This window comes from Wyeomyia smithii, chromosome 3, assembly GCF_029784165.1.
Source record: "Wyeomyia smithii strain HCP4-BCI-WySm-NY-G18 chromosome 3, ASM2978416v1, whole genome shotgun sequence".
NCBI classification, from domain to species: Eukaryota; Metazoa; Arthropoda; class Insecta; order Diptera; family Culicidae; genus Wyeomyia; species Wyeomyia smithii.
The window spans coordinates 189,154,505-189,180,053 of NC_073696.1; the positions used below are offsets into that span (position 1 = coordinate 189,154,505).

Genomic DNA, 25,549 nt, shown 5'->3' on the forward strand with positions numbered 1-25,549 from the left:
CACTTTCACCTACGCACACTAGTAAACGTGTGAACCCGTGTAGAGTTGATTTTGTTTCCTCCAGGCAACATATCGGGGCTTTATTTTTTTAATATTTAAAAAGTTCCAGCGAAAGTTCCATATACTTTTTGCTTTAGTCGGGAAGACTTTTCGCTCATTCAACATAGAAAAAGATAGCATGTTGCCATCCCCCTGATTTAGTCCCTAGATAAGTAATGTCGCTTGTGTGCCCATTGTGTTCGAGGTAAATCATGTTGCGCAAAAGATCCCAAGCACTAGAGTCGATTTGCGCGATTCGACTTAAAAATTGCTTTGAGAATCTTGATCTAGTAGACCCACCTCTATTTTGTGCTTTGTTATGGGTAAAAACTGCCAAAAGAAAAAGCAGACTACACTGAACCAAATTGCTCGTACGTAAATGTATTATCATTACTTGACTTAAGCCCCATTCACGACTACGAAGCTTAATGAGATTTTAAAAGCTGCTCACACTCACGTAAACTCTCATATAGATTGTCAGAATATAGCCGAGCTTGATATCCAGTTTTAAGTGTGTGGATCTCGAGCTCGGCAAAAAAAACATCCGAGTTCACTCGTCAACTTTGGATTCAACCGATATTTCAGCAAAAAATGCCGGTTGTCGAATGTCGTCAGATCATTTTGCCGAGACTTAGTCCAAAAAACTAGGCTTGATCTGGTGATAGAACTAATCGGAACTAAACGTAAGTTGATTTCTATGTAAAATAGAAACTAAGAGTTTAATATTCAATAATTGCTAAATCCTGTATGTGTTCGTTACAGGAAAAGAATAATCATCCTATTAAGTAAACGGTTCGTGTTTTATTGGGAGATTATTATTTCGAAAAATTTCCCCTTTTTGATCCCGTTGGTAAAACCAACATTGGTTTTCCGAGATTCTCGGCAAAAGAGATTCAGCCGAGATGGTTGCCGAGCACTCGGCTGTCCAAATCTCGGCACAAACAATGCCGAGATTCGGCGAAATTTTTTAAGTGTGAACAATAAGTCCCGAATAACGAATGTACCTCATGTACTGATTATCATCTTTTGCTTGCTCAGTCCAAACACCAAGTATTCTTTTCAGAAGAAAAATATACACTTAACAGTTAAAAATAGCATGATTGTTATTACCTATGGGAAAGATTATAGACCCGCACATCGAAAGCGAAACGGTGTGAAACTGAATCGTAAAACAGTTCATGTTTGTGTACGATTTCCTCAACCCATTCCCGGCGGAGAGAAATCAAATTTTACCTCCAAAAGTGAACTTCAAACTCATATTACTTATCATTGCATATTGAAGATTATTCTGTTCTCTAACCATACTAAATAGTTTCATCGTGCAAATTTTCAAGTATAATTGTTAAACTTAACACCCGCCGTGAATGGTTCCCTGGATGATTCTATTTCACATATGCGCTTGAATTCATGCTGTCAACTATGGACAAATATCACCAAAAATATAAATGCGAAATCATTCATTGATAATATTTTTTTACCAGTGTGCATAGCGAATCATATCATTTGACGTAAATTATCAGTGCATCGAGTATTCCGAATGATTTTCTAAATTTCACCCGTCTAATACTTCTAAATAATAAATCATCTAATAAAGGCTCCATGATTCCGTTCAGTGTAACGACGTTTGACGTTACGTTCCCCAGCAGATCAACTCTATACATAACCTATAAAAATCCAGCGACGCCAGCGAAATTACTTATCTAGGGACTAAAAAATCTTATCTCTAACCACATACATCACGTACATAGATCATTGCACGATGATGTCCAAAAAAAGAAGAAGAAAGAGATTTGACAGTCGTCGCGGATTCGTTTACATATTAAAGTTTTCGGCTCGAATAAAAATGCGAAAGTGTCTTGATGAAAATTGCGTTTCAAAGAATAAACCAAAAAATTACAGTAACGAATTCGCATAGGCGGAGAGTTTTCCCATCTTTTTTTGTACTCGTATCATTCATTTTCACTCCTATCGCTAAACAGTGAATGGAAAAAAAATCTAACACTTTGTAAACAAACCCGTGGGAAGTGTCAGAAAAGCAGTGGTGGGCACCGCTAACCGAAAATTTAGCGACGCTAATCGCTAAGCCGCTAACCGGAAATTTTAGCTCGATAATCGCTAAACGCTAAACCCACATTAGCGGAACTTTCGCTAATCGATAATCGCTAACTTTTCAATATGTAAATAGTCATATCGCTATATTTATTGCTTGTGTATTAAAAGATTTGGACCACTTTGATCTTTTTTGGTAAAACAAACGAAAACAATTACTTTTTAAAGCTATTTACAATAAGAGGTTAACGAAACGGTATTCATACTTGATTTTGTAAAAACAAGAATGACAAAAGTTATTTAGCTTGCATTAAAAAAAAGATACTCTTAGGAATGTTTTTATAAAAGTTCAATTATTATCTGAATCGAAAAAGTAGAACCAAAGTTGTCTAAATTTCAAGCGCATTGCAATTTACAAAAGTTCTTGGTGTGCCGAAAATTCAATCTAGACCTTGAGCTTGTTCTTCAAAATGCTCATGGGGCGTGTACGATAACTGGAACTCCATCCTAGGGTAAAAAGACTGACAAAAGTAACTTTTCGCAGTAAAGTATGTTCATCTTTCGGAACAATTTACGATTAGGGGAGCTCCGTAGCCGCAAGGTTGCAGAGTCCGCTTTGGTAAGCGGGTGGTCGTGGGTTTGAATCTTAGTAGAATCAGGCCATTTAGTTGTCAAAGGACTTTAAGCATAGGTTTATTCTCAGGCTCCCCACCACGTACCCTTCCTTCAATCTGGACTCTACAGTATCCCTGTTGACTCTCCTCCCAATAAGAATAAGTCCCTATTATAATAAAACTGGTGTGAGTAACATATGAAAGTTCTCTCCAGGGAATTGTAACTAGGCGATATTATTAGGATGGACAGAGGCTCGGTATAGTAGAGCAGTAAGCTTGAAACGGAAAGGTAATAATTACACAAAAGCACTGATATGAATGATAAGCGTATCACTTGCTTCAATAGTGTTACTGCTAATATGAAGTGCGGAGTACAGAAAACACCTGGGCAATATCACAATAGATCTAAGCTCTGGTCGCAGTGATAAGTCCACACAGGAAAGAAAAGCAATTTACGTACGCCATCAGCAATTCACAGTTTTTCTAAATATTTCTATTGTCGCTTCTTTACAAAGTTTCGAAGGCCAAAATTTTAGCGACGCTAACAGTTTCGCTAACCAGCTAAAAAATTAGCGAAATCGCTAAACCGCTAACTGAGTTTTAGCGTCGCTAATTAGCGATTAGCGAATTAGCGGAATGGTGCCCACCACTGCAGAAAAGTGAGGTTATTTTTCGTGTGCAATGATCTATAAAGGCTCTAATACACTCTTTGACCAAGCGTCAAATATTTGTCACTTTTTGACAGATAAAAATTTGGTCAAAGAAAATTGGGTTGTTTAGCTACTCACGGATTTCCGATTTTTATGTATCATCTGAAAGAGTGTAATTTTCTGAGCAAAACGTGATTTTTAAAAACTTTATATCATTAACCTTCGAAATTTAAATGAAGAATAAAAATTCGCTCTAAATCACTACAATGACAGTTAGTAGGCGCACAATCATTGTAGCGATTTCGAGCAGTTTTAAATCGTGGTTTAAAAAGCGAAGGACAACGATAGATTTTTTTTAAATCACGTTTTACTTAAAAAATGCAGATCTTTCAGATGATATAAAAAACTGATATAGCTAAATAACCCAATTGTACTTTTGTTTTATCATAATTTTGTTTTATCATAATTGATCATTATTTTGTTGACCACACAAAAAGTTTGTGAACCACCAGTTGAAAATCACTGTGATAAAACAATTTTGGAGCATTCTCAATTAATTGGGTTGTTTAGCTATATCAGCTTTTTATATCGTCTGAGGGCATCCTCAACAGTGCGCTTCTATACCCCGTTTGGCAGCGCTCTATCATCGCTTCATACCGTACCGGTCGCTGCTAAACGCGCTAGAGAAATGGTAGCCGGGCCTCCGGGAAGCATCGCGCTCTCAAATTTGGCAGCCCGGTAACAGCGCTGCTAAAGGTTTATGCTGGATGACGATAGCAGCGTTTATGGTTTATGCTGGATAACGATAGCAGCGTCAAACAGAGACGATGGCAGCGACCGGTGTGAAAACGAGTGAGTGCGTAAAATAGCCGCGCTGTACACAGTCGCCATAACAAATTAAATAGTAGCGCACTGTTGAGGATGCCCTGAGAGATCGGAATTTTCTAAGTAAAACGTGATTTTAAAAAAAAATCTATCGTCCTTTGCTTTTTAAATCACGACTTAAAACTGCTCGAAATCTGCTCGAATCGCTACAATGACAGTTCGCCCATATACCAACTGTCATTGTAGCGATTGAGAGCGAATTTTCATTCTTCACCTAAAAATCGAAGGATAATGATATCGAGTTTTAATGAATCACGTTTTGCTCAGAAAATAACGCTCTTTCAGATGATATATAAAAATCGGAAATCCGTGAATACCTAAACAACCCAATTGTTTGGCAATAGAAGACGAAAAACGTGTGAAAATAAATATATGCTTTATTGTACCTGACTGCAATACCTCTCAATGTGTTATCTTTCTTGTTCGTTTGGCTCCACGTCAATGTCAATGAGCCGTATGAATAAAAACGTTTGCTTTACTCATCCCGTGCAAATCTTATGGGAGAACCAGAGTAAACTATTTTATTCATACGGCCTAATGGCTCGTTTGGCTCAGATTTTGACATGTTCGCATATCCCTCCCTCTGAGTATTGCTAGTTTAGAGTACAATTTTAGAACAAGTCAACTAGCAGCCCTGAATGTGCTGCGGACTTTTTTAATCATCTGGCATCTCTGATGTAATGTAAAATTCGCCGCCATTATGGACAATCGCTGTGCATGTACTTTTAATCGCTGTGTATTCATTTTAAAAAAGGTGCATTGGTTTCAGCATAATTGAACTCGTGAAATAGTGATAAATTGTGGCGTGCCTGCGTTATTTGTGCCATTGAAACAATGAGTGAGCTTGAACAGATAATTGACCGAAAATTGGCTGAAGCTCGCAACAGCAGTACAACCGAGTCAACCACAACCAATGAGAGTAAAAAAGACAAAAAGCAGGAGTCTGAAGAAAATGAAGCAAAACAAGTTAAAAGTGTGGCAGGTAATAAGGATTCGACTCAAGCAAACAATTCCAATTCTAAAAAAGCGGATTCAAAATCTGTTAAAAATATTAGCGAGCAAAACAAAAGCCGGTGTTCCGGAACTAAATCTGATGGATTGGCAATAGTTGGCAATAAAAATTCAAAAAACATGAACGATAAAAAACCTGGTGCAACAGACACTGAAAGCAAAAGCTTAGTTTCCGGTAAAAATAATGAAAAGAAAGAACAAGTCAAATCATCCGAATCAAAAACCAAAAATGTTTCAAAACCGGGAGGAGATAAAAAGACAGGTGATAAACCCGACGCTAAAACTTCAGCAGCTAAAAGCAAAGCTGATAATGAAAAAAACGCCAATAAAAACTCCACGAAATCACAATCGAATCAAAAGAAATCGGAGAATACGAATAAAAAACCAACTGATCCATCTTTTTCTAAAACGAATGGCAAAAACAGCAGTGCACAGAATGAAAAAAATAAGCCAGAGAATGCAAGCATTTCTAAAAAAGATGAAAATATATCTAATAATGCTGCGGGCGGTAAAACGACGATCGATAAAGATCGCAATAGCAAGTCCGACAGTAAAGGTAGTAAAAGTATCAATGAGAGGGACACTAAAAAAGATAGTTCTAAATCAGATAAAGAACATAATAACAGAAATACTAACAAAAGCCAAAATTCTAGTGACAAAGAGTCTAAGAAAGATACTAATAAAACCGAGAAAAATCGAGAGACTACTGATTATGCAAGAAACTCAAGAGAGTCAAATTTGGAAAGAGGACGTAGTAATGGTAGCATCCGTGAAAGATCCCGCTCTAGGACTTATCGTGAAAGAAGTCGAAGTCCAAGAAATAGAAGCAGTAGAGCTTTATATGCACCCAGGCGTTACTCTCCTTTATATACAGGGAGACGTTATTCACCAGATCGATCACCACCGCGACGGTCTAGAACACCGATACGAGGTTCGTATCGCGATGCGCTACGTCTGCTATCACCTAGTCGTCCTCGATATGACCGCAGTCGTTCCCCGATTAATTCAAAAGCATTGATTGCAAAGAAAAGTTTTCTGGATGATTTAGCTGTTAAGTTTGCTCAACAGGGAAAAGAATTTCCGGAGTTGGAGCAGTTTCGATGCAAAATTAACAGTCAATTCGTGTCATACCCACAGCGGTATTCTGCCGAACGAAACCCACAACACACATATTCTGCAGGGTTTGATGGGCCTAGATTCCCAATGATGGATGATGGGCCGCCCATGGATAATAGACCAATGATGTTTAGTAATCAGTTCGATCCTCCAAGATATCAATTTCCACCTGTTATGCAACCTGAGCCAGTTATCGATGTCCCTCCATTAATTTCTTACCCAATTCCTGGAATGCAACAAATGATGGAACCCAATAATTTTATAAACGAAGACTCGCAAGATATGGTGTTAACCGTAAGTATTATTGTAAAATATGTTTAAAATACAAAAAAACTTTCAAAACTATATTATTTGTAAATGAGCAGCAGATCAATACTTCCTCGAAGAACAAAGTAGTTGCGGACTTTCCAAGCATTGAAAAAGCTGCAGTTCTAGGTAAGTAATATTCAGTTTTGAACAATCAAGTGTAGTAAAAGGTCATTATCTCTTATTTTAAAATTTTCAAATTTTATATGTCTGCTAGATGCTAGGCTCCACAATGTTTTTAAGAAACTATTGGTTTAGATACGGCAGATTTGAGTTTATCCGACGAAGTTTTTAGGTGCGCTGTAATCATACTAGCCAAAAGCCTTAGCCCCAGTGAGTTTACTTTATGGTGTACAAGTAGTTTTTATAGCATTATCTTTATTCACAAAAGTTAACGCGGATTGCAGAAGCTATCAGTTTACAGTAATATAACATTTTTAATTGTTAGAATCATTTTGACGAGATCGAGGGTAGATTGAAGGAAAGCTATCATCAGGTAAAAATAGTAGTTATGAAGGAAAAAAGTGTAGAAATTGTACAAGTTTCAGTTAGGTTGAGTATGAATAAAGAGGTGCTGAATAACTATTGGTAATTGGCAACATCGACGTATAGTGTTTCCATTCTTATTGCTTTGAGCGTTGCAATTCAAGATACGATTGTTTATTTTTTAGTTATATTTCATCGTTGATGGGTAATTTTGCAGAATTATTGCTACAGTTAAAGCATAACCTACCTAACTAGTACTTGTACAATATTATTTCTTTGGTACTGTTATTTAGGATGCAAGTAAGAAAGAGAGGCCAGATAGTTGTTAATGAACTACCAAATTTACAAATTTTATGGTGCACTTTGGAGGTGCTACCAGGTCAATACAAGGTCAAAACTAAGCGAAAAAAGAAAGGTTTTGACAGCTGTTAGGTTGCCTCCAGGTCAAAACTGGGTATGCCCTAAGGTTTGTAGCGTACTTTCTGCATACTGATCAGATCACAATCGATGACAAAATGTATTCAAAAAGCTGATGATAGCAAAACTTTTGTTATTTGCTACGATATCATTATGATTTCTTACAAGTAAATCAAGATACAGTCGAAATTGGCATTTTTTTATTTTATTGATGTAAAATAATACATTGCATTAAGTTCAGACATAATTTGGATGTTGGAAGTGTTCACACAGAAGATATATTTTAATAGATTCCAATGACTAGTTTTTTATGTTATTTTAAAAAATACCAAATTGTTCATATACAAAATCTATAACTAGTTTTCTTCATATCACCAGGACCACAACAGATGAAAAAGTGCACTAAGGGTGAAGGTAATTGATCAGGTCATGTTTCTAAAGTGTGTAGAAAATATAGCAAATACTTTCAAATTCGTTTTCTAGTTAAAAATCATGTTATTCAGGCGCTCGACCTGTTAGACGAGTTGGGACTCACAGTTAGTAGGACCTCGAAATTTATGTATCGTGCGCCAACCTTTTACAAAAATGATGTGCATCACAATCGGTCCAAAGTAGTGCAAAGTCCGACTAATCCTCTTTTCACGTTCAGTAGCAGATGTGGCGAATCCAGTGATCCATTTGGAAATATTCCTCGTAAACTAAAACCTATCATCAATCTGCTTTCTTTGGACGAAGGAGCTATATCGCGGAAAATTTTCCTTCGAGCACAAACAAACGCAAAAAATGCTCTTCTCTACCGGGAAAGGCTAGAACTCGAAGAACGACAGAAACGATTACAGCCAAAATTGACGTTGCAAAAAAATACTCAGACTGATCCAACGGTATGCAAGGAGTGTTTGATGCGGATGATTAAAGTCAAAGTGAACTGTGAAACACAAACAATTTCGCCGCCTTCGGTAGAGTCCATGACACAGACAAATCCAATGCCAGTGCAAACAGTTAGTGAATTCGGTTCGATCACTGAACTGACACCAAACCAGGTACGAGCCGTAAGCGAGTTAATCAAGTACATAAAACTAACGGTGACGAGTGGAACATTAACGGAAATGCGTAACAGCATGCGTGACGATCAGGTCTATAACTTGAACAGCGACTTACGAACTGCATTTCAATATTTCGATGCGATGGTTGAGCGCAAAAATCCTGCTGATCTAGCACCACGTGTGCCTCAAGACCCACCTACAATGTTGTCACATTGTAACGATTTCGACGAGATTACCGATCGTAACGATGATATTGTAGAACCTGCTTCAATTCCCATTGCTGGGCCGATGGATGAGGAAGATGAATATGAACAATATCATAAAGCATTCTGTGAAGGTGAGCCTGATACGGAAGTCGAGGACCCCCAGGATAATTACAATGAGGGCGATTATCACGATATACAGGAAGGTGATGCTTTTGGCGGGTTTCAGCATATACCACCGGCGTCCCGCCCGAGAACGTTCGGGTACAACAGTAACTCTAGAGCAGCTAATTATGGAACTGGTGATTCATCGTATGGATCCAATGATGGATACTCCGGCCTACCGCATCAAGCAGAATTGTACCAGCAATACCAAGGCAACAGCTATGGACATGAATACAATAGGAGAGGACATTCGTCGATTAACAGAAGAAATTAGCTGTAAAAAAAAACTTTTGTTATATTTAGCTATAAAACTAAATTGTATAATCTAATCCATCTTTGAATTGTGAATTCAAAATGCTTGAATTATCATGAAGTAGGCAAAATAAAAAAAAATATTTTTTAATGTCAACTACACGGTTTCAATTTCATTGTCAATACTATAGTTGTATGGTTGCATCTGGACCACACTGTAATCGTGATGCTCTGGACATTTGCGCAGAACGACATGCAGCCCGATGAGATACTACTGGACACTACAAGATTGGATGTACAACAAGGATGTACTAATAAAAACCAATTTATTGTAAATATAAAAAACTCTAATAAAAAAACATAATTATGCCTGTCACAGTACGTTGTTATATATATTTAAAAACCCTATCTAAGAACAATGAACAAAACAATAAGCAGTTGTTTCGATCGATCTCACCGGTAGAAGAATATCGTACGGCAACATGAGGCGCAGTAATTCGACGGATGACAATATTGGACCATTTAGTGCCGTGGTAATAGTGTTATTGTAAACTGAAGCAAACCTTATTTTACTTTATACTTTAAAATTATTTATTTTATATTCGCCTTTACTATTAGAGAAGTGTGAAAGGAACAGAATGAACACTATAATGTTCTATACTGAACGTTTATAGTTTTTTCCATATTCATCTGAAATAACATGAACAGTACGGTAAAGAATAAAAGTAAAATAACGTTTGTATCAGTCAACTATCATTATAGCTGTAAATACCTGTATTATGTATCTAATACACAATACACAGTACTACACATATAAATATAGAAATAAATGTAAAAAATGATGGGTTGTTTTTCAAGGTGTCTTTACTGATGTATTGTGATGATTTCGATACATGATTATGCATCGTTGAGCCGTTATTTGTGAAGAAAAACTTCGTGGCTTCGAATTTACAGGCTCATTTTCGAGATGAATTGACTCCTACAGTTTTTTCATCCAAGCTACACAAGGACAACAGGTTGATAATAAAGCAAATTCATATAAATTGTAATGTATGTCTTCTACACTGCCTATACCAGCTTCTCAGCAAGATAAACTGAATGGACTAGTGAAATAAAAAGGATATCAATTTAATCTGGTGGTTTTACTTCAATTAATTTATTGAAAACTAACAATCTGGAATAAAGCAATTGTGATTTTTTCTATGCTTGCAGTTTTTAATCATCCCTCTTTACTTTTCAGTGATCTATTGTCATCGGTACATAGCTGACTGTGTTGATCTTTATTGTTGCTATTAGCTAATTTTAGTATTTTTTCTAGTTCGAATAGATGGTTGTCAACTTCGTTTGGATATAGAGATCTCATGGCGTTAGCCAGTTCATAGACATATTCAACATTATCACCACTCTCTCCGGCTGCACCTAGGATCTGTGTAGCGATTGTGTTCAAGCTATCTTGCTCACCGGCAAATGAGGGATTATCTTGAGTGGCCAAATATAGTAGAATGGTTTTCGGTTCATTTGTCTGAGAACTGCTTCGAGGGTAGGGATAAAAAAGTACGTTTTGTCGTTCGTAACCATTCTTCTCTCTATAATCTAAGTGACTCAGCACTTTTGCAGAATCACTTTTACCGATTCGATAGCCCATGCCCCAAACTTTATCATCCGGGTTGAGTGATCTAATAAGTGTAACCACGCGACCAGGCTAATAAAAAAGTAGATTAAAGTTAGTTTAGATATTTCCTGTAATGTTCATAAGAAAACCATACCTTGCTACGTGTTCCTCGATGATCGACGCTATTTTGAAAGAATCTTCTCAAAAATCCTTTGATATACCCTGTACGCTTTTCTTCGAAAGGAAAATCGGCCTTCCACACCAGAGAACCGTACCCAAAAATCCAAGTCTCTTCGTCTTCACAACGTTTATCACTATCACGAGTGCTTAATGCGCGATTCTCCAGCATCTTAAGCTTTGACTAAATAGTAGAATTTGTACAATTAGCTCGATTCTATCGGATGCACCAAAAAATTTTGTATCATTAAACAGTATTTTTTCGTCTAATACGAAATGTATTCGATTACTTCGATTGCTTAACGATTACATACTGCATATATTGAAAACATACTGTTTGGCAGGAACTTATGTGAGAAAAATCCCACAGCACAGTATGAATCGCTGAGTGCAAGCGAAAATTTTTTGACAGAAAGCAAAATTCGTTGTTTTTTTTCTTTCAATTAAATATTTACCACATTATTTACAATTAACCTACACTGAGACGAAACGACTATTGAATTTTTCTTATAAAAAAACTCGAGAGCCTACATGGTAAGAGTCTAAAACCCATTAATGGGTAAACTTTAACTTGAATTTGGTCCTAAAGCTATACCAGTTTTTATACATCATTTGAAAAAGCCGCGTTTTCTGAACAAAACGTGATTTTTTAAAAATGTTTATCATTTTCCTTCGATTTTTAAATTAAGAATAAAAGCACTGCTCGAAAAGTCTTGGATGACGTTTCGCCCATGTACGGTATATGAGAGAACTATCATTTTAGGCATTTCGAGCAGTTTTTTATTCTTCATTTAAAAATCGAAGAAAAACGGTAAACATTCTTTAAAAATCACGTTTTGCTCAGAAAGTTGCACTCTTCCAGCTGATAAATAAAAAACAGAAAACCGGTTAAAACTTTAGGACCCCATTATGGCGTGATCGCCATCATGCCTTCTATTTTGTATAGAGTTCTCCAGGCGCGTTTGTATTAGTGCGATGCATTCGAATTTCCTTTGTTAGCTGTAAGAATTTTTTGTCACCTGTGAGAACTGTCATCTAAAAGAGAGAATAAAAAACTACCGAGTTTGATTCACACTCTCACAAATTTCAATATACAGTGTAAAGCGGGTCGTGTCGTAGTGTTCGTGTGTTTTAGCTTGCAGAACTCTATGGAGAAGGCTTCATTACTGAGTCTTTCGATTTTCAATGGTTTCTGCAATTGGGTTGTTTAACTATTCACGAATTTCAGTTAGAAGAGCGTAATGTTCTGAGCCAAACGTGATTTTTTCAAAATTTAACTCTCCTCCTATCCCAACATCCACGAGGTGCCGGGATATGAGTAACCTTAGCGGAGATCGGGTAACCAACCCCCGGTGGAAACTATGGTCGTATGCCGACTGGGAAGAGGATCGCACGCGGCTGTGTTCCCATATTAACAACAGCGCCTGCAACAGCGTCTGACCCGGAGCGGGCAGCTAAATTATGGAATGCTGTATCCCGCCATCCACAAGTAGTACCGGAATCTTTTTTTTTTTCAACCACGAACAACGACACGAAATACGGAACGGATCAATTGGCACTGACATAGGCTACAAACAGGGAAAAAGATTAAGGTGAACGATTGTGTACTTGGAACGTGCGATCTCTCAATGAATCGGCGCGAGCTGGCTTGCTTGCTCGAGAACTACAGCGGCAGAGAGTCGAAATCGCAGCGTTTCAGGAGGTTTAATGGCTACTGAAACGCTGTGGTTGACCATCCAGAGTAGTACCGTAACGTAACGTAGAGTATCTGTGTGAGTATCTGTAAAGAGAATAAACACATACATAAGACATACGTAACACTCAGGAAGAAATCTTCCAAAAAAGTTGGTACAAAATGAACTACTCGAATGGTACCACACCCTGAATAAAATCACTGTTTGAGTTGTTTTTGAAGGCAGTGTACCTGCGCAGCCCTGCATTTGTCTCGTTCCTACTCGAAAAATGCTGCATTGATTTTGTAAATAACTTTTTGACAGTTCCTTATGGGATTTTCTTTAGGGCTCGATAAGGCCGAGAAAAAGAAAATTCATTTGGTTCATTATTTATCGAGCAGTTTGACAGGGCGAGGTACGGAGAACACAGGTCCCAGTAACTTTTAGTGCTTTTCCATTCTGCGACGCAAAGCATAAATCATCGTGATTAAAGTGGAACTGCAAAACATTTTTTTATTCGGATTGATACTTTCAAAACGCCAAGCTTATGCTACAAAGACGTGTCGTTTCTGTTATTGAAAAATCCTCCGGTAATTCACAAAACTCAAGCTATTTTCGGCGATGATTTTTATTGGTGGGGAATCGAAAACAGCTTATGTGTTCAAAATTTCGTGATGTTCGATTTGAACAAAATAGAAAACAGCACTTCATTTTTTCACTACTATATGTAGCAAAACAAACTGAAACAAAAAACTATGAAACTGAAAATACGAGTAGTCATGTGATGAATTTTATTTTTCGCAATGTTGCTAGGTCTTTGAAATTTTAGAATGGCTGCCAGATCGACGGAATTTCAGTCGGCCAAACTTTAACTCTAGGCCTTTAAATATTACGTGTTCGGATGACTAAATATTTCGTAGCTGCACTTTTGGAGTTGCTCAAAACTAGAATATGCATATTAATTAACATTTTGTTTGCGATTTACATGTTCATCACTTAAGCATAGTTTACAGTTCCAAGCGAAGTGAAAAATTTGACAAGTGAAAAAGCGTGAAATTTCGCTTGCGAAATCTGTCGTGAAAACCCGTTTGTGGAACACGCAGGTATTTCACTAGCCTGCAGTTTACAGTTTAAGTAAAGCGAAATTCACGAGTTTACACTCCGAGTGAAGTGAAAATTGGCTGCAACTGACAGAATAAAAACGCACGCAAGTTTTCGCTTGCTGCTGCCTTTTTCACTAGCGTTTGCATGCGTGAAAAAAATAAACCCAAGTGAAAAAGATGAGATCCACAACCTTCGATTTCGCTGGATCGAATTTGTTTACAGTTCCAAGCGAAGTGAAATTTTTGCAGGTTGCATTTTTCACGAGCGTGAAAAAATGAACATTTTGTATGAGATTTTCACTTCGCTTGGAACTCTAAATAGGGCTTTACTCAAATAGTATCCTCCTTCCTTATACGATACGATGTTTGTCCTTCTTGAACTCTTTCTACTGTATGCTCCTTTCCCGTTTATTCTTCCTATGATTTGATGCATTTATTATAAATTCCACTTGTTTATTTATTCCACATACATAAGACATACGTAACACTGGCGTTTTTTTTCTGGTACACGTTGCCCCATAGTACTCCGTACCTCGCCCTGTCAAACTGCTCGATAAATAATGAACAGAATGAATTTTCTTTTTCTCGGCCTTATCGAGCCCCAAAGAAAATGCCATAAGGAACTGTTAAAAAGTTATTTACAAAATCAATGCAGCATTTTTCGAGTAGGAACGAGACAAATGCAAGGCTGCGCAGGAACACTGCCTTCAAAAACAACTCAAACAAAGTTTTTTTTTACAGAGGTTGGTACCATTCGAGGAGTTCATTTTGTACCAACTTTTTTGGAAGATTTCTTCCTGAGTGTTACGTATGTCTTATGTATGTGCTTTAACTCTAGGGCTTTAAGTCTGTAGTACACTCTTTGTCTAATGGTCAAATATTTGACCTTCTGACATAATGGTCAAATTTATTTGAAATCATGGTTGTAGTTTGCCCGTGTTTGCCCCATGTTAAAATTGGAGAGTGACAAACAATTATATTTGACCAAATTTTTGTCTGTCAAAAAATGACAAATATTTGACGCTCGGTCAAAGAGTGTAATACAGGCTTTAGGAATATTCATGTTCTTTTGCATATAACAAAAAAAAGTACGTGACAATCACGTAAATATAATATACTGCGCGTATAGAGAGTATTTTTTTTTTTCATCTGAAAAACATAAACATATAAATTGCAAATACACATATAAATTGCAGATGCTGCACGCAAGACAGATGTGAATGATTATTTCTAGCATTTACGTTCATTTTCACTTAAAAAGTATGTGTATTTGTTTACAATTTGTTAGATTCGCCCTCATCACGAAATCTGCCGATTCCATCCAGCAGCTTCTTCCGATTCTTGGTCACGGATGAAAAGTATATTTTCATCCGTGATCAAGAATCGGAAGTTTATAACATACAATAAATGTTCAACTGATAATTTTTTTTATAATATATTAATTTGACACGGCACACTGATAATTTGTCCACTTACTCAAAACGTACCATTGCAACCAAAACAGTGATTTGTTTAAGTTTCCCTCAACGCCTGTCACTAACACATTCGTACGTAATTAGGTTTAAAGAGATAAAAGACTCTTCACCTACGCACACTAGTAAACGTGTACAGCTGTGTGAAGTTGCTTTCACACTTAGATTTTATTGCTGAGAACTCAACAGCTGATAAATTCAGCGAAATTCTACAAGTTTTCGTCAGAATTTTCAAGAACTTCGGCAAACGATATTTAATACGGTGGATCGATATATTTGCTGAATGTTCGTCGAAATATTTTGCTGACATTTGGTAAAAATTTCGCCGAGCTCCATCAGCTGTTGGGAAGTTTGCCGAGATAAATTAATAGCGAATTTCTTTATTCCACCAGTTTACCTCGTTTTGACCTGGAAGTGCACTAACTGCTGTCAAAACCCTCCTTTATTCGCTCGATTTTGACCCAGTTTTGACCTGGCTTGCTGCCCGAAGCGCACTGTAAAATTTGTCAGCTTCAACCCACTACCGCACGGGCTTAGTTCGTAAGCAATTATCTGGCATCTTTTTCTCACTTGCGTCGTAAATCGCGATGCCGTTTTTTTATTGCTCGGCATTTGCCCGGCCGCAGTGGAATAAAAAAAAATCGCTATAAGTGTGTACGTGAATAGGTCTACACCATTTCAATGTACTTTGGTCTATGAATTACTTTTTACCTTTTATTTATCTTTAATACACCAGCGTGTATGTGTGAAAAGTGCAAGTAAAAAAGTAAAAAGATCAAGTTGTCAGCTCAATGTCTTGTCGAATAATACATTTTAATTTAAATTTTAATGGAAAGCTTTGAATATTCTTAAATCAATTCTGGCATTGATTGGTTAACAATTGTGAGTGAAATATTAGCTTATTCATTTATGTTTACGTGGACGAGGGTCTAAAACGTTTATTATATTGTATCCCGCTGAGGTTGGTGTGACCCATTTTCGATGATATCACTTTTATCCATTCCAGATTGCTTCCTACGTATTGATTTGTATGCTAAATACGGCAAAATCGTAAAGCTAAATTTGTTACATTTGTCAAAAATAACGTGATCACTGATAATTTAGAATGTGAAAGTTCTAGTTTACTCTAGATTTAGTATGTCCTTTCAATATAGAATATGTGAAGTAACATTTATGTATTTCTACCAGATATGACTGCGGATTATCTAGAAATGGAAACATTTTCACTAATTCACAATTATTTTTAATTATTTATACAAATTCTGTTCAAGTTAAATAAAAAAAAATACAAAAAGTGAAGGTAATGTGAAACGAGGAAGGTTATATCACTAATCTTAACTCAATTTACGCAAAAATGGCAACAAAGAAAATGTTATTTTGTTGAAACGGTATTCACAATTGACAAACAGAAAAAAGTCAAACTTTTTTTCACTATACAAGGGTTTTCTCACAACATTACTGTATTTTTACTTTCAGAATTTCTTGTTGATTCCATCGCAATTGCAACATGGAGTTGTCACATAGCCTTACGTTGAACGAAGACGCTCTAAGTCAGATACCAGAGCAAAAACGTCCGGTATTCATCTTTGAGTGGCTTCGTTTCTTGGACAAGGTTCTCGTGGCAGCTCAAAAGTCGGATATAAAAGGCTGCCAAAAGAAACTAGTGGAACAGCTGACACAACATATACAAGACTCTCCGGGACCTCCAATGCGAAAACTAATCGCTCGATGTCTTGCAACCTTGTTCTCTGTTGGTGATACCTTTTTGTTGTTTGAAACCGTGAACAAATGTAACGACATTTTAAAGAACAAGGATGATTCGCCGAGCTACTTGGCAACCAGACTTGCGGCTATTTGTGTCGTCGGTTGTATGTACGAAAAACTAGGACGAATGATGGGGCGTTCCTATGAAGATACAGTACAAATTTTGATAAAATCTTTAAAGAACGCTGAATCACAAGTGCGAATCGAAATAATGCTGACGTTGGAAAAGGTGTGCTCTGGAATGAGTTCAGCGATTTCTAATGTCCATAAGGACATATATAAAGCAGTTCGATATTGTCTTACGGATCGTGTCATGGCAGTTCGTGTAGCTGCTTCAAATTGTTTACTTGAAATGACCAAACATGCCCCGTTTCTGTATACCACAGAACTTGAGAGTCTAGCAGCCTTGTGCTTTCGAGCATTCGACAGCTGTAACTACGAAGTGAGATGCGCTGTTGCTAAACTTTTAGGAACTTTGATTGCATGTACACAAAATGGAAGTATAAAAAAATTCACTAATATGACATCTTCGGCATCGAGCACTAGATCTTTTCGCCCGATATCTTTAGATGAAGCGTTAGGTGTTTTAATGGCTGGTTTTCTCCGTGGTGGAGTGTCGTTCCTCAAAGGAACAGGAGAAATTATCAAGGGAAGCTCAGGAGTTAACCGCGAAGTTCGGGTTGGTGTAACTCATGCGTATGTGGTTTTCGTGCAAACTATGGGCGGCCTATGGTTAGAACGTAACCTGCAAGCATTTTTAATACACGTTCTAGACCTTGTTGCAAATCCTAAAGCTGCTTCGTCCCACATGGATGCTGTATACTCGAGAAAGTGTACTAATTTTATGTTGCGTTCAGTGATAGGAAAAATGCTTGGAGAAAAAGCACAAGCATCAGCCTGCAAGGAGTTAATCCATATCATAGCGAAACAGATGAACTCTATCGATTTCAATCCAGAGAACGCGAAAGATTCAAACCAGGAAACATTATTTAGTCAACATTTACTGGTGTGTGCGCTGCAGGAACTTGGTAGTTTGGTGCTGCTTTTAGGAACGACAGCACAAAATCTACTCACCGATCAGTCACTGAATTTCATCGATGCAACTTGTGCAGTGTTAATTCATCCTTGCCTGGCTGCCAGACTAGCGGCCGCTTGGTGTTTGAGGTGCGTCTGCGTTGCTGTACCTAGCCAGATCACACCTCTTGTTGATCGATTTATAGAGGCTATCGAGAAAATGCGAACCTCACCAGATGCTATATCTGGTTATAGCAGCGCGCTAGCCGCTGTATTGGGAGGCGTAAGATATTCGCCACTAGGCATTCCGCATACAAGAGGAAAGGTGATATTTAATACTGCAGAAGAACTGTTACGAACAGCGAGTCAAAATAGCCGATTATCCCTGAACAGAACGCAAGCTGGTTGGCTCTTGATCGGAGCGATAATGACACTTGGAGTGCCTGTTGTGAAAGGTCTTCTACCACGTATGTTGTTGCTCTGGCGCAATGCATTTCCTCGCTCCACCAAAGAACTCGATTCGGAAAAAGCCCGTGGAGATGCTTTCACCTGGCAGGTCACACTCGAAGGTCGTGCGGGTGCTTTGTCTGTTATGCATAGTTTTTTGCTCCATTATCCGGAATTGGTTACGGATGACATTACACGACGTCTTCTTACACCCATCGAAAGTGCTTTGGCTATGTTGATAAAGTTAGTATTGTTTATTTCAAAAAATATATATGACCTGAGCTAATACTCTCCTTTTAGTTTTACATCAGTTCTGAAAAGCTATGGACAACACTTGAAAGCACCAACGGCGATGGTACGACTGCGTTTGTATGAGACCCTCACTTTACTGCCAGCGAATGCTCTGGAATCTTCCTATACCCATCTGCTACGCATGTTGGTGTCAGAATTCACTCTCACAGAGAATCCGGCAAACACGACAACCTCTCTCTTACGGCAAATGTGCCATGCGGATGATTCCATTATTCTGGGGACATGGCTGCAAGAAACGGATCATCGCAGTATTGAAGATCAGGTACGTGAACAATAGCTAAGGAACTGTAACGAATATTTCAATTCTATAGAAACGATTATTTTCATTTGTTCTATTTTCTTTTTATCATAATTCCAAACTTCATTATCTGAAGATGGAACCAAATCGTAAAGCCGACCGCGAATATGTAAGTTTCCCAATTCAAATATGAACCTGAACAATTTTTTAGCACTGACATGGCGTTCATGCTTCTTCGCTTCATGTTTTTTCATTAATTTGTGCATTGCTGCCAGCAATCGTTTGAAGTATAAGGCAGTTATTTTTACCGCAGTGCAATCTTGTCTGTATTATCACTTGTTAAAGTTTAAAAAATAATACATACTTGCACTTTAACGGTCAAGATTCTTTGAGCATTATATTGCATAAGTTCAAAACACAATGCTCTAAAGTTACGCGTGGAAAATGAATTTTAAGGGAATGTTACTCGTCTAGTAAATATGTGGCATACATTAGACAAAAAATAAATTAACTATTTATTGCATCGTCAAATGCCACATTAGGACACAGAGCAAGCATTTTGTGTTCCCTTACCTTTGATTTATTCAGTGTGAACATGACTAATAATCTAATTTGCAGACATTTGCTACAAGTTTACTTCAATAAATTCAAGCAATTAGCAATAGAAACAATTGTGTCTTTTGATTTGAAATTAGGCGTAAGAAAATCTTGGTGCCGCGTACAAATATTTTACTTACACTTAGCTTATTTCGAATTGTTATGCAGACTCACATGTGTCATCTTCAACCAATTACATCGTCACATGCTGTTTTTTTGTGTTCGTCGCTTTTCAAGCTCTGCTTGACAACACGTTCATCGAATTTCAAAGTAAATTCTGATAAACAATTTTTCTTATTTTCAGCTTCAACCCAACAGTGCTGCAGGTTCCGGAGCTCTCGAGCATGATCCTTGTTGTCTGTATCGTACCATTACAAGTGGAGAGCAATGTCCCGGTCCATTACCGCTGGGTGTCGCTGTAATAGATCAGTCGGTTACATTGTTTGGATTGATTTTCCCAAAGGTAGCCAATAAACACCGGCTGCAGATGCTAGAGCATTTTGGGGAATGCATCAGACATGCCAAGAGCTCTCGCCAAGAAGCTGTGCAAATGAATATATTTACTGCTCTGTTGAGTGGATTGAAAGGGCTGACAGAAACTAAATCTGGTATTGGTCAGGAAGAAGTAAGAAAGAGTGCCACGAACTTGATAATTAACGCCCTGATTTGCACTAATCCTATATTGAGGTGTGCCGCTGGAGAAGCTCTGGGACGTATTGCGCAGGTGCTGGGTGACTCTCGAATCACTGCAGAGCTTGCTCAGACTAGTTTCGATCGTCTCAAGTCGGCACGCGATGTTGTGACTAGAACCGGTCACTCTCTCGCATTGGGTTGCTTGCATCGTTATGTAGGCGGAATGGGTTCATCCCAACATCTCAACACTAGCGTGTCTATATTACTAGCATTAGCTCAAGATGGAAGCTCACCTGTTGTGCAGGTTTGGTCTTTATACGCACTGTCACTGATTGCAGATTCTGGTGGACCTATGTTTCGGGGTTACGTTGAGCCAACACTCTCACTTTGTTTGAAATTACTGTTATCCGTACCACAATCACACGTGGATGTTCATCAGTGTATTGGGCGTGTACTGAGTGCACTTATAACAACCATGGGTCCTGAGCTACAAGGTAACAGTACTTCAATTTGCACTGCTCGGACTTCGCTACTTTGCGCGGCAGCCATCATGCAAGCTCATTCTGATCCTCTAGTACAAGCAGAAGCTACTGGTTGTTTGCAACAACTTCATCTCTTCGCTCCTCGACACGTCAATTTATCCACGTTAGTTCCTAATTTGTGTCAAAATCTAAACAGCAATTATTTAATGCTACGTAAAGCTGCCGTTTCCTGTCTAAGACAATTAACCACCCGTGAAGCGAAAGAAGTTTGTGAGCATGCTTTGAATTTGGTTAGTGACGTTGATGGTTTCGCGCTTTCTGACTATGGTTTACCGGGTGTTTTGTTTGGAATGCTCGATACTGAAAGTGATAATATAATGATCAAAAATATTCATGACACTATAACATCAATGTTACAAATACTGGCTGCTGATAATCTGTCTCAGTGGTTGAGTATGTGCAAGAATGTGCTGACCGTTGCTTCAGAAGCTGCTTTAACAGCGGGAGCAACCGAGACGGCAGGATCCAAGGAAGATGCGGACGATGATGCAGAAGATAACGAGGGCGATGATGACAACATTGAGTTCCATGCCGAAGACAATTTGGTAACCCATCCGGCTGTTCAACCCCGTTGGCCTACTCGTGTTTTTGCAGCGGAGTGCGTGAGAAAAATTATATCCACTTGTGAAAATGCCAGCGCAGCTCATTATGATTTATTGCTAGCAAAAGAAATGCAAATTACAAAATCCCGTGGCGATTATCTGGTCTTGCATTTGTCAGATTTGATAAGAATGGCCTTTATGGCCGCAACCAGTGATTCCGATCAGCTTAGATTAGAAGGACTGAAAACATTACAAGAAATAATAGACAAATTCGCACGAGTTCCTGAGCCTGAATTTCCTGGCCATCTTTTACTGGAACAGTTCCAGGCACAAGTTGGTGCTGCGTTGCGACCAGCTTTTTCACAAGACACTCCTTCTCATGTGACAGCAGCAGCATGTGAAGTCTGTTCAGCGTGGATTGGTTCTGGAGTTGCGAGAGACCTCAATGATCTACGTCGTGTTCATCAGTTGCTAGTGTCAAATTTAATTAAGCTTAATGATAAAACAAATAGTACACAATTGTACAACGAAAGTATGGCAACGTTGGAAAAATTAAGCATTTTGAAAGCCTGGGGTCAAGTCTACATAATGGCAATGATGGGCAACGGTACTGCACCCGCTAGCTTGATGCTGAAAATGTTGTCTTCTTCCTCGACCACCATCACATCATTGACTAATGAAAGTCGTTCGACTGGTGATGAAGAATTTGGCGACTTTGAAAGTCGCGGAGAGAGTTTGTTGGCGTTAGTGCAACCGGAATTAGACAATTTATCTACTCATTGGTTATCAGCTCTCAAAGATTATGCATTGCTTTCATTGCCAGCGGATTACGCGAGTCAATTGCCACACGATGGTGGAGCATTCTATACCAACGACACTATGAACTTGGCAAAACCATACTATTTGACATCCTGGCCACCGATATTGCATGCTGCAGCGCTGTGGCTTAATGCTGAAGGATTTGCTAAGAATGAACATGACTTCACAGTGACAAAAGCCAGCAACGATGATAAAACAAACGCAAACGATATACCTAGTGGTAAAACTATAGATAGGTTTAATCACCAAAATGCAACTGGGGTGGTGTGTGGTACGATCTCTCACGGTAGTCTCAGTGCTGACCGTTTTCATTTGGTATTCGGTATATGTATGGAAGCTCTCTGTAGTACTCGAACAAACGAAAAACTGGATAGTGTTATTGCGTGTTTGCAATCTTTGTATACAATTTTCGATTCAAAATGGGCACGTTTAATGCTATCCAAAAATAAATCGCTGCCTGTTGAGCTATGTAATGTTTTACATCGTTTGATACTCACGAGGGATAGTGTTGAAGTTCAGTTTCTATGTATTCTGATATTGAAGCAGACTATTAAAGCTAGCAGTGAATCCTTGGAGTTGGAGAAACAAGATAAACAAGCTGAAGAAAAATCTAAAGATGAGAACGATAGCAATGTCGATGTTGATATTCTCGGGGAAGGAGGAGAGGAAGGCGAAATTTTGCCTGGCAAATCACATGTATACGCGGTAATGGAAGTTATTCTCTGTCTCCTGGCACGTCAAATTCCTGCCATGAACCCATCGCAGAGCGCTCGCGTTGCCACCGAACAACTGCAACGTCAGATGACGCAAGCAAAAAATGGCCGGTTCAAATTATCCGAGGACAACAGCCTGCTGGTGGCGACTGCCATTCAAAGTATGTCGGATCTTACGAAGCTTTGCTCACCAACAGGTATGTTTTTTACCGCAGTTTGACAGTATTTTATATTTTTCATCGAATATAGAATGTTCCAGGTTTGTACTCATACTAGACTATTGTATTTCAGTGCATATTGTTTGTTGGAACTAGGAGCCACAAATGTCCGACTTCGTGGTTTCGAAGGCACAAGACTCGGAAGATAAAAAATGCGTTACCTGTGAAGACATATTCTCATGTTTGCATGTTGTCAATAATTATTCCTGAGTTTTGTACCTTTGAAAATTTGAAGTTAGCCACATGGTGGCTTCTACACAATTTCACCTCAACCCTTTCCTTACCACAATATGTTTTCGCTAGCAAAAATCGAAATAACTTTTTTTTTTTTTCAAAAATCATTGGCTTCATAATTTAGAAAAATAAAATATTTTCCAGTACGTACATTGATTGTACAAGAAATGTTTATGCATATTGAGTAGGATTGATCAATATTTTGAAAGACTGTTCACATCTTAACTTAACTCTTAAGTCTTAGTAGAGCAACCTTTGTAAGGAAAGGGGTAAACTTTGTATTTTGGAGTATTCCGTGCTTGTTTCATAAAGTTATATACAAAATTACATATTTTGCACCGGATGCTAATGCTACAAATTAATTATTTCAGGCGCAGTGTCTATTCTTCCGACAATACTTTACCTCACCACCAGTGTCATAAAAGAAGTGGCCACCAAATCAATCACTGATGAAACTATCATAGCCAATTCTAACATAATCCAAGCGGCACTGCAACTGTTAAAAGCCCTAGCCACCGATTGCTATGCCAAACACGAACTTTCATCCGATGAATGGAAAAAATTGTTACAGAGCGCATTAGGAAAGATCATCGATCTCACCAAAACGGGATGCGAAGAGACTAAACTGGATGAAGTGACTATGATGCTGGCCATCGCTGTCTTCCTACTACACACACCATCGTCCCTGGTAGCGGTACCGAACTTGCAGTACCCCTGTATTAATCATTTTCGACAGTGCTTAATAAGTGGATCCCCGATGGTACGACTGAAGTGTGTACAAACTATGCGATCCATTTTCATCAACACGGATTTGAAAATCGCAACTCCCTATATCCATGCCCTGGCACCGCGACTCGTTGAAATACTTTTTGCTGAAAACAACAGATGTCCCCAAAATGACATGGAACTTGCATTTATTCTGGAAGGCATAACCAGTTTAGAAGCTTTGACAGCGATAGCTGAGCCAAACAACCGTAAGTATTTTTTGAATGCTTTAAATAACTTTAAAATATCACCATTCTTTAACCTTGCACTGCTGCACTTGTTCAGAAGAATCAATTCAAGGTACTAACTTCTGCAGTAAAGAAATCCGATAACTCTTTTAAAATGATTCCAATTTCTTTAGGTACACAAATGCTAACTTTATTGGTTCCTATACTCATCAATTATCTTCTGGAACCGGACCAGTTGAGAAACAAGACCAAACAATGCGTTCAACTGCACGAGCAGGCAATCCAGTGGCTAATGAAAATTGGACCAAAGTATCCATCAGAATTCAAATCGTTCATGTCGCAAGCCCCAGAGCTGCGCATTAAATTGGAAGTGGCAATCAAGCGAAATCAAATGAGCGCAATTCAAGCAAAAAATAAAAGCGAAGCCGCTAATGCGGTGGCACGAGCTAGTGCTACACAACAACAGAAACCTACAATTCAATTGAAAACTGACTTTAGCAATTTCAGCACGTAAAGTACATTACGCTTCGAAAGTAACGAAAATGTGGAATTTGAATTATGACTATTAAAAAAACATTTAAAATAAACAATCATAACCATAATTCTGCATGCCTAACCGCCCGTTACCGGTTTGTTTGTGTAAAATACAAATATCTACTTTTCGTTTAAAGAACCGGATGGAATAAAAAAAGTAGTTTCTAACAGTTATAATTTTATTCAGATTGACTATGATGGCAGTATGCATAAATAGAAGTATCTACTAAACCGGACCTTCAAAAGCCAAGTTTGTTTGACATTTAGATTGCATAAACATGTGATGCATCAATTTGAGTATTTTTTCTCTATCTCAAACAAATAATTGTTTTATCTTAAGCATTCGGACGGATCCTTTCGCGAATTTTAATAACAAAAAAAGAAATTTGAATTGAAACTCTGCGAAGGATTGATATTTGTATTTTGTTACAAATGATATGACGGTGGGTGATCAACGGTAACTAAGTAACTGAAATATAAGTATTGGCTGTATTTATTACTAGACAAAATTAGCAATGTTTCCTACTAAAATGAATCATGTAAAAATTTATTTACGTTTTATTGTAGTTGTATGACTAATTGTTATTTTCAACGTAATTCAAATAAAGTATTACTACCAATTATACTTACATTATGGTTAGTTTCTTTTGTTTTGATATTCCGAAATATAAATGCACAACGGTTCAGTTCTGGAACACAGCCTTATGACAAAAACA

At 38.0% G+C, this 25,549-nt stretch overlaps 3 protein-coding genes across 8 annotated transcripts; 2 read left to right on the forward strand and 1 right to left on the reverse strand.

Moving 5' to 3' along the window:
* Positions 1–4,923: 4,923 nt before the first annotated feature.
* Positions 4,924–9,617, forward strand: LOC129732861 (uncharacterized). Its single transcript, XM_055694214.1, has 4 exons — positions 4,924–6,658; positions 6,730–6,799; positions 7,952–7,987; positions 8,057–9,617. Exons 1-4 carry the CDS (start codon positions 5,072–5,074, stop codon positions 9,256–9,258), a joined length of 2,895 nt encoding a protein of 964 aa, XP_055550189.1. The 5' UTR covers positions 4,924–5,071; the 3' UTR covers positions 9,259–9,617.
* LOC129732864 (putative glutathione-specific gamma-glutamylcyclotransferase 2) lies at positions 9,502–11,492 on the reverse strand. Its single transcript, XM_055694218.1, has 3 exons — positions 11,316–11,492; positions 11,003–11,242; positions 9,502–10,938 (listed from the first exon to the last, which is right to left on the reverse strand). The coding sequence occupies exons 2-3, from the start codon at positions 11,195–11,197 to the stop codon at positions 10,456–10,458; spliced, it is 678 nt and encodes a 225-aa protein (XP_055550193.1). The 5' UTR covers positions 11,198–11,242; positions 11,316–11,492; the 3' UTR covers positions 9,502–10,455.
* A 4,526-nt stretch (positions 11,493–16,018) lies between these two features.
* On the forward strand, positions 16,019–25,462 carry LOC129732859 (HEAT repeat-containing protein 5B). 6 transcript variants are annotated; one of them, XM_055694208.1, is made up of 8 exons: positions 16,019–16,155; positions 16,750–18,741; positions 18,799–19,072; positions 19,185–19,217; positions 19,950–23,091; positions 23,718–24,320; positions 24,397–24,411; positions 24,473–25,462. In XM_055694208.1, the coding sequence occupies exons 2-8, from the start codon at positions 16,781–16,783 to the stop codon at positions 24,811–24,813; spliced, it is 6,369 nt and encodes a 2,122-aa protein (XP_055550183.1). In that variant the 5' UTR covers positions 16,019–16,155; positions 16,750–16,780; the 3' UTR covers positions 24,814–25,462. The 6 variants fall into 6 exon arrangements, with proteins under 6 accessions (XP_055550183.1, XP_055550185.1, XP_055550186.1 ...); XM_055694210.1 differs by having other exon boundaries at positions 24,400–24,411; XM_055694209.1 differs by having other exon boundaries at positions 16,031–16,234.
* Positions 25,463–25,549: the final 87 nt, after the last annotated feature.

What these genes read in the sequence shown, in the direction of transcription:
- LOC129732861 (XM_055694214.1), top strand. Translation starts at nt 5,072, where the DNA reads ATGAGTGAGCTTGAACAGATAATTGACCGAAAATTGGCTGAAGCTCGC. An exon ending in CGCAAGATATGGTGTTAACC is followed by an intron (nt 6,659 to 6,729) that starts GTAAGTATTATT and finishes GTAAATGAGCAG; the next exon opens with CAGATCAATACTTCCTCGAA. An exon ending in TGAAAAAGCTGCAGTTCTAG is followed by an intron (nt 6,800 to 7,951) that starts GTAAGTAATATT and finishes TCATATCACCAG; the next exon opens with GACCACAACAGATGAAAAAG.
- LOC129732864 (XM_055694218.1), bottom strand. Translation starts at nt 11,197, where the DNA reads ATGCTGGAGAATCGCGCATTAAGCACTCGTGATAGTGATAAACGTTGT. An exon ending in ATCGAGGAACACGTAGCAAG is followed by an intron (nt 10,939 to 11,002) that starts GTATGGTTTTCT and finishes CTTTTTTATTAG; the next exon opens with CCTGGTCGCGTGGTTACACT.
- LOC129732859 (XM_055694208.1), top strand. Translation starts at nt 16,781, where the DNA reads ATGGAGTTGTCACATAGCCTTACGTTGAACGAAGACGCTCTAAGTCAG. An exon ending in ATCGCAGTATTGAAGATCAG is followed by an intron (nt 19,073 to 19,184) that starts GTACGTGAACAA and finishes CATTATCTGAAG; the next exon opens with ATGGAACCAAATCGTAAAGC. An exon ending in GAAGCTTTGCTCACCAACAG is followed by an intron (nt 23,092 to 23,717) that starts GTATGTTTTTTA and finishes TAATTATTTCAG; the next exon opens with GCGCAGTGTCTATTCTTCCG.